The sequence below is a fragment of the Puma concolor genome, chromosome A2 (assembly GCF_028749965.1).
Source record: "Puma concolor isolate L17-30 chromosome A2, mPumCon1.1.hap2, whole genome shotgun sequence".
Classification (NCBI taxonomy): Eukaryota; Metazoa; Chordata; class Mammalia; order Carnivora; family Felidae; genus Puma; species Puma concolor.
The window spans coordinates 88,354,646-88,363,202 of record NC_141668.1 but is presented as its reverse complement, the minus strand read 5'-3'; the positions used below and the strand labels follow the sequence as shown (position 1 = coordinate 88,363,202).

The 8,557-nt window shown below is 43.9% G+C and overlaps 1 protein-coding gene across 1 annotated transcript in view; it reads left to right on the top strand.

Annotated features, from left to right (window-relative positions):
* The first annotated feature begins 3,315 nt into the window (after positions 1 to 3,315).
* The window catches only part of PTPN12 (protein tyrosine phosphatase non-receptor type 12), a 103,333-nt gene continuing 98,091 nt past the window's right edge, over positions 3,316 to 8,557 (top strand). Inside the window, exon 1 of the mRNA XM_086696843.1 lies at positions 3,316 to 3,749. Coding sequence (XP_086552969.1) covers positions 3,651 to 3,749 — 99 coding nt within the window. The 5' untranslated portion in view covers positions 3,316 to 3,650. The remainder of the gene's footprint in view (positions 3,750 to 8,557) is intronic.

The following is an 8,557-nucleotide window of genomic DNA, read 5'->3' as shown; positions in this document are numbered from 1 at the left end:
TATTTTTTTCATATTTTGAATGGCTTCAAAAAACTTAATTTTATGTATGTGATTTTGTTTTTTAACTAGTCCCTTTTGGTATGAAGGTATATTGTTTCCACTTTTACTACAAATAGGGTTGCAATAAGTATATATGTTTGTATACAGCTGTAAATATTATCTATAAATTTTTCAGCTAAAGCATGCATAATGTTTCCATTTTTATACATTTATGGACAGATTGCCTCTCATCATCTGTGCATGAAAGTTTCCATTTGCCCATACCATGCATAGCCCTGTGTACTGTGAACCTTTCTGATCTCTTCTAATTTGGTAATTTCAGTCATTTGTAATTTTACCTTCTTTCTTGTTCACTAAGTCAGTCAGTCATCTAGTTCTCTGAGTTCTTTGTCTCTCTCAATTCCAATTCCATCTGTGTCTTTTTTTTCTTAATTTTTATTTTAGAGAGAGTGAGAAAGAGCAGGGGAGAGAGAGGCAGAGGTTGGGGGAAGAGAGAGAGAGGGTGAGAGAGAAAATCCCAAGCAGACTCCACATTCAGCGTGGATCCCCACTTGAGGCTTGATCCCATGACCCTGGGGTCATGACCTGAGCCAAAATCAAGAGTCAGTGCTCAACCAACTGAGCCACCCAGGCACCCCATCCATGTCTTTGTAATTGAAGTACTATGACCTTAGTTACAGCTTTTGTTGCTTCATGTATTGGCTCCTAATACCTCATTCCATTCTTTCCACTTATTAAGTCATGATTTATCCAAAAAGTGCCAGATTGCTATTTTCCTAATTTTACTTCTATTCTCAAAATCCTTTGGTGACTTCCACTGACAATATGAAGTGTGCATCATTCTCCAGGCATTCAACATCCTCCAGAATCCAATCCCTATCCACTTTAGCGCCTTCACACATATATAAAAATTCTGCTACAAACTTCTGCTTTACTGTCTTCATGCTTTTTGTTTCATCACTTCTCTTACATGGGAGCTCTTCTTTCCGTTCAAACCCAATTTCACATATCCTTCAAGGATAGGACCACTGCATCGTGATAACCAATTCACAATTGTCTCTTCTCAGAACTCTTAAACGACTCAACATCTGTATCACTCATTTGGTATCACTCATGGTATAACTAACCGCTTATTGTTTTTCCTCCAGGCTATGCACTCTAAGAAGCCATCCCTAAAAACACTGATGTATCTTGCATGTGCACACACACACACACACACACACACACAGCATAATCTCTCATATTTACAACCCTTCATATTTTGAGGTAGATAAGAAATATCTGTAGATTGAAACATGACCTAAGTATGTTAAAATGAGGAAGGTACTGCCAAGCCCTTGCAAAAGAGTTTAAATACATAGAGGTACATTTGTTCTCCCTAACCTACATCAGATGCCACAGGTAGCTGCTAAGAACTCAAAAAACACACAGTGTTACAGGAAAGAGAGAGAAGCATGCCAGTTAAGAGGAAAAGTAAAAAAATTGCAAAAACACTAGTCAAAATAGACTCAGTAACTCAAAACAAGTAACACTTCCCATAAGACTGTCCCTAGACCGTTAGTTAGACAACTTGTCTAGCATATAGTCTTTATAAATCACCCTCTGGTTTGTACATTCTTTTGATACATCAAAAGTAGAAGTACTCTTGATCATCTGCCCATTTCTTTGCTGAGAGTCTAATTTCTTTTCCAGTTCTGGAGGAAAAGGGGTACCTACAGCGAGCTATCTTAGTAGGTGATCAAGTCCAGATCCTGACCTTTCCATCCAGTGAAATGGAGTCTCAGTAACTGATTAAAGTAAAATACTCCAGACCCTTGTTTCAGATAAAGCTTACCCTAGAAACTGAACTGTTCCTCTAAGTGAATTTTTAAATATGGAACAAACCTGTATCATTTTACACTGCATATATATATATATATATATATATATATATATATAAAATGTAAAATGTATATTTTTATTTATAAATGCATAGTTAGAGATTTAGAAAGGCACACCTGCAAGTGCATATTTCTGAGAGGAGGAGTGGATTAGTACACACTAATTGTATTATTAAAAAATTTTTTTTTATCTGCGACTCAAACCTATTCTCTTGAAGGAGTTTATTCCATAGTAGTTCTAAACATTCATCTGGGAAAAGGGGGCTATCACTTATATTTTCTATTTAGCCAAATTCCTTGACCAAGCAGCGTATCTGTAAAAAATGCTTGTGGGTATAAGTGACCAAAAAAAAAAAGTCTATGAATAAAATCCTTCACTTCTGTCACATTACCACATGTTTACCTTCCTTAGAGGAAATATAACCATTGTACTGAAAACAAGATTTGCGTTCTAGTTTTGGCTCTGCTAAGAATATGCTGAGGGAACTTAGGCGAATCACTTTCTTTGTAAAATGGTTAATTAGACTAGGACGGATATTCTGATCACTAGAAGATTTACAAAGATGTATGAAGATTTATAAAATCCATTCAATGGAGAAAAATCTATTACTCATTTTGGAAGGGCTGCGAATCTAAGCGCAAGACAAATTCCCTTTCATTCAGCAATCACAACCCCCAACACAAGCGTGTTGGATGCACTCCAAATAGGAGCTCACTCGTCAGGGTTTGGACGGATTTGCAAAAAAGCAAAAGTCCTTTCACTCAAGAAACGTTTCCTTTTTCTTGACCGTAGCCATTCCCCAAAGTGCCAAGGTCTAATTGCCGTCAATAGTCACCAAACCACTAGTAAGATGAAGACATACCTGCTGTGAACGTGGAGGTGACACAACTACAGTTCCCAGCATGCCTCTCTATCCCACCGCCGCCCTCTCCCGCCCCCGCTCCTGGACTCCCGCGGGTCGGGACTTGTAGTCCTAGCCCACAGTTGTGGGCGGCGCAGAAGAGCTCTAGAACGATGCTTTTCCCACTAGCAGGCAGTGAGCCCGCAAGTTCCAACTAAAATCTTACTCGACTGACTAGGATTTACTCTGTTCAGAGGCGAACTCCCTCCTTCCAGACCTCCTCAGACCTACTAGCAGGCGGGGCGGAACCACGCCCCGGAAGTAGAGTCAAGTAGCCCAGCCGACAGCTAAAAGCCTTCCAGCCACTCCGAGAGGGGCTAGCACCGGCAGGGCGGGCTTGGGAGAGTGGCCCGGAGGCGGGGTGGGCGGGGTGGGGTGGGGTGAAATCGGCGCGTCCTAGCGCCTGGGGCGGAGCTACGGCGCGGGGCCGCGCCCGTGGGGAGAGGCGGCTGCGGGTGCTGGTGGAGGTGGGGGGGGGGGGGGGGGAGGAGGAACCGGGAAGGGGGGGCAGGGAGAGCGGAGAGCCGTGTTCCTGAGGCGGTGGCGGCGTCTCCCAACGAAGGAGGAGGAGGGCGGGGAAGGAGGATGGAGCAAGCTGGGGGTTGGGGTTGGCGCTAGCCGCAGCGGCTCGCCTCGTACTGTGGGAGAGCGGCCGCTGCTCCTGGAAGTTGTGGGGTCGGGAACCGGGCCGGTGCTGCCGCTGCCGCCGCCTTAAGCGGTGAGGAGCCGAAAGGAGTGGCGAGGCTAGGCGGGGGTCGGGAGGGAGGGGAAGGGCCGGGAAAGCGAGCTGGGGAAGACTGAGCGAGCTCTGCGTCGGGCGGGCGGGCGGCGGGGGGGCCAGCCACCGCAGCCGGGGGGACGCGGGAGGATGGAGCAAGTGGAAATCCTGAGGAAATTTATCCAGAGGGTTCAGGCCATGAAGAGTCCGGACCACAATGGGGAGGACAACTTCGCCCGGGACTTCATGGTGAGTCCTTCCCTTTGCTGTCGCCTCCTTTCGCCGGCACCGGAGCCCACCACCGCCTCGCCCAGCCGGCCCGGGCAGCCAGCGCTTTGTGTGCAGCTGAGAGGAGAGGGGCGGAGTGGCGCGCACCAACTCCTTAGGGCCGGTGGTCTCGAAGGCCGGCGGGAGGTGAGACCGCCTCCGCCCCTCGGCCGCCTTCCCTCCCATCCCGCTTTCGCGGCCCCCACCGCGGGCGCCAGGGGCGCGAAAGGAGCGGCCCCGGCGGAGCCCGCACTCTGCACCGCCGCCGGCGACCACCTATTGTTTCTCGGGCCGGGAATTGAAGCCGAAGGAGGTGCAGACCCGGGGCGGGAGGGGGGGGCTCGTCCCTCCACCCCCACTCCCTAACCAGCCTGCCCCTCCTGGTAGGGTCGAGGCAAGGTGTCTACCCTGGGTGGAGAGCAGATCGCAGCTGATGGAGGTACGGGGGTGTTGAGGTTGGCATTAACTCCTGGGGTCCCTTTGCTCAGGCTGGTCTCAGAAGTGGGCAAGGGAGGAGTTCTGCCGTTTTTGGGGTTCTCAGTTATTATTCCAAGGCTTGGGAAAGGATTGTCCGTAAGGAATCCCTTGGTTTGCCCAATTCCATCTACCCTCGTCCGGTCTCTTGTCTCTGGAGACCCAGGTTTGAGATGGCGTTGGGGTCATCGTGACTTTAGATTGACGGTGTGTGTGTGTGTGTGTGTGTGTGTGTGTGTGTGTGTGTGTGTGTGTGTGTGGAGGGGGTGATTATCCTGAAGGAAGCCTACTTCGGACTCCCTAGGGGATATTGTCGAAGGCGGAGGGGATGTGACTATCACTTCCTATCCGGGGTGGGGGTGGGGAACTTGGGAACAATAGTCCTGGTGGGGCGGAGGCAACGAAACGGGCTGAAGCCCTGAACTGGGAGATAACCTTCTCAGCCTCCCCCCGCCCCCCTCTTTCCGCCCTCTGCTTGGGCTGGCTGGCTGGAGAGGAGGTTAAAAGTCTTGTTCGTGAAATTGCTCTAGATACATCACTTATTGAGGGGGTCAGATACAAAGGCGTGGGACCAGAAGTCGACTTCCTACATTGTCCCTCCGGCCCCCCTTTTATTTTTTTGCTGGACAATGTTCCCTTTAGGGTTGTTTCTCGGCTTAGGAGGCGGTGGTTGCGGCTGCTGCTCCTACGGATATTGCGCAAGACTGGGGCGTTGGAAACTCTGGAGGTCTGGGGAATGGAAAAGGAAGTGGGACTTTGGGAAGAGGTTGCTCCTTAGCCTTGGCGGGGTTTGAGAATGGGAAATAAGCTAGGGAAAATTTTGCTCCTGGGCAAGATACAACTCCAAGAATAAGCACTTAACTCCGAAATTCTTGATTGTAAAAAGGATACACAGTTAATGTCTATAAAAATGAATGAGCAGCAAACGCTGGCTAGTTTTTGTTTCAAAGTACAGTTTAATTGTTTACAAGGTGCAGGTGATATGACTTTTAGTACTGAAATGCTTTTTCACATTTTAAAGCGACTCCAGTCTAGTAAAGCCTTAGCCTTAAAATTGTTAACAGCTTATAAAATAGATCGTTGACCTTACTCAATATGATAATAATATTGTTGAGCTTTGTGATTCCCGCCTTCCTAGACCAATAATAGAGGATAGGAGTAAGATTTTGTTAGTATCTTTTCAGAACAGAAAAATATAAATAATCTATGCCTTCTTTTAAACATTTTCTGTTGATATTTAGCCTATGTATTTTTGAAAAATTAATTTTTGGTCGAAGTAAAGGTAAGGAACATTTTCTCGACTTACATTGAGAATTTTGATTGTGTTCGTATCTTTTGGGTAGTGTCACTTACCAATAATTGGATGGAGTCCCTTTTTTCTATATTTTTGGCAAAAATAGAAAACATTTACTTAAGATATTTTAAAAGTTTAAAATTAGTCTATTACAGTCTTATTTTGGTTATGGAAGAAGAGGTGGTGTGGTCCATGGTCACTTCTCCTTTGCATGCTAGTCATCTGGTTATCCCTGGGCACATCCTGTCAGGAAAGAGCATTGTTTGGTGATGAAGGCCATCAGGACAGGTGCCCAGTCTCTGAACTACGGGGGAAGTAGCCTTGGGGTTTGTGCTTTGGGGATGAGTCAGGGATTCCTATTGGAGATTTCATTTCTGAAGGACTAAATGAGTTTCTTTTTTTTCCATAATACCTAGGGATACTAGGTGAGTCTACATTTGAGATTTGATGACTAAGGCTATTCTTTTATAGTGCTTGCTTTTTTTATTCCATGACTTGATAAGCAATAGCTATAATTAAGACTGCTAGATTGTGCTGCTTTTTCCCTTGGGTGGTATGCTGGTGGGAAACCATGCCCTTCTACCATGGAAAGAGAATAGAAAATCAGCTAATAATTTTAAGTGTTCTGTTATTCTTCAAATCTTATGTGGGCTAAAAATGCATTTTTAAATTTTAGCATTTTAGAACTGAGCCTTAGAGATAATCTAGCTGTTATAATCCTGTTCAAGTATAAAGTACTGGTGTTCATTGTTTCAAATTTGGAAATTATAGACTAATTAATAATGCCTTACTCTTAGGAAAGTGGGTGGACATCCAACATGTTTTCTTTCCATTGTTGTATCCAGCCTACCTAGTCCCATCACTCAAAGGCTGTCTCTGTTTAATGCATCTGTGTGACCATACAATATATTCCATTTTACATATATATATTTTTTCCATTTTGTATATACATACATATATATAGTCCATTATATATGTAAATATATATGTATTTTAAATGTTTATTTATTTTGAGAGAGAGAGCACGCATACGCATGTGAGCAGGCGGAGGAGGGTAGAGAGAGAGGGAGACAGAGCATCCCAAGCAGGCTCTGCATGGTCAGCAGTGAGCCTGTCGCAGGGCCTAACTTACAAACCAGGAGATCATGACCTGAGCTGAAGTCGGATGCTTAACCTACTGAGCCACCCAGGTGCCCCAATATCGTTGTTGTTTTTTAACTGAACATTTTGATAAGTGTTTTTCACTTGTAAAAGTCATTTTCAGTGGCTATATAATATATTTCACCTGGCAACCATTTTATAGCTTAACCATTTGCTTGTGGTTGAATGTTTAGGCCATTTATTTTCTGTTATTACAATATCATAATTCTGTAATGAACACTTGTGTGTAAAGCTTCCTTATATTGGAGTATTGCATAAGATATCTTCCAGTAGTGGAAGTACTAGGTAAAAGGATATAAACATTTAATACAGATCTATAAATAACCTTTTGGAGAAGTATCAATGTATACAACTGTCAGTAATGCATGAGTGTTCATTTAATTATCTTGCTCTTTGATAATTTGATGATCGGAAAATAGTATCTTGTTTTAATTTGAAAATTTTCCACCTGTCAAACTATTCTTTGAGTTTTCTATTTTTGGCCTTGGTGTGTTGAGTCCTCCCCAGCCCAACCCTAGAAAGGAGAAAACTAAGATACTGAGATGGTGTAAACTGTAGTACCAAGATGATTACTTGCATGTTGAAGGTTAAACATCTGATTTGTGGCAGGTCTGGAACTCGGTTTCTCCTATCTTGACTGCAAGTCTTCTTTTTTATTTAAAAAAAATTTTTTTTTAATGTTTACTTATTTTTGGGAGAGAGAGACAGACAGAGTGTGAGTGGAGGGGGGGCAGATAGAGAGGGAGACACAGAATCCCAAGCAGGCTCCAGGCTCTGAGCTTTCAGCACAGAGCCTGATGCGGGGCTCAAACCCATGAACCGCGAAATGATGACCTGAGCTGAAGTGGGACGCTTAACCGACTGAGCCACCCAGGTGCCCCATTGACTATAAGTCTTCTATGCAAGATGGCAGACAGTGATCATGACAAGTAAACAAACGTATAAGGTAGAGTGGTGTGCATTCGTGTTTGACAGACCTGGGTTTTACTCCCATCTCTTTCATTGGCTAGCTGTCTGACAATAGGCAGGCCACTTAAAATAGGATGACTGATCTTTTTTTTTTTTTTTTAACCTTTATTTATTTTTGAGACAGAGAGAGACAGAGCATGAACAGGGGAGGGTCAGAGAGAGAGGGAGACACAGAATCTGAAACAGGCTCCAGGCTCTGAGCGGTCAGCACAGAGCTCAATGCAGGGCTTGAACTCATGGACCGTGAGATCATGACCTGAGCTGAAGTCGGACGCTTAACTGACCGAGCCACCCACGCACCCCAGATGACTGATCTTTTAAAGAAGAAAAATGCTACTTCACAGGGCTGAGGTCTGGGACTGACGTTTAGTGTCATCATCTAACAAATTATTGTGCTAAGGTCTGTGTATTCTCATATGGCTAATTCATATAGTCAGTCACAGATAACTAGACATAGAAAGAAAGAAGTATCTGGGCTTTGTTTTCAATCATTTTCTTGTGCGTTTTAAAGCTTTGTAATGTCTAAAACATTAAAACAAGAAGTAGATTTCTTCTGATCAGGCTAAAGTTTATCTAATTTACATTACACAGTTGTATATGAAAAAATCACAAGACACTTAAGCTACAAACAAATATGGCAGCTTCAGCTTAAAAGCCAGCTTTCTCTACATTTATGAAGGTGAAAACAAAAATATAATAAGTGAATTCAGTGGAGTATTTAAAATATAGAATGCAACAGAAGTGTGAATTCTAGTACTTTTTTGTGAAATATTGGGAGGAGAGGATTTAAGGACATTTTTCTGAGGCTGAACTGGGTATAATAGCAAGCCATCCTATATTAATATGCTATTTAAAATAACTGATGTTTTAAACTAATCTGAACTTAATTTAT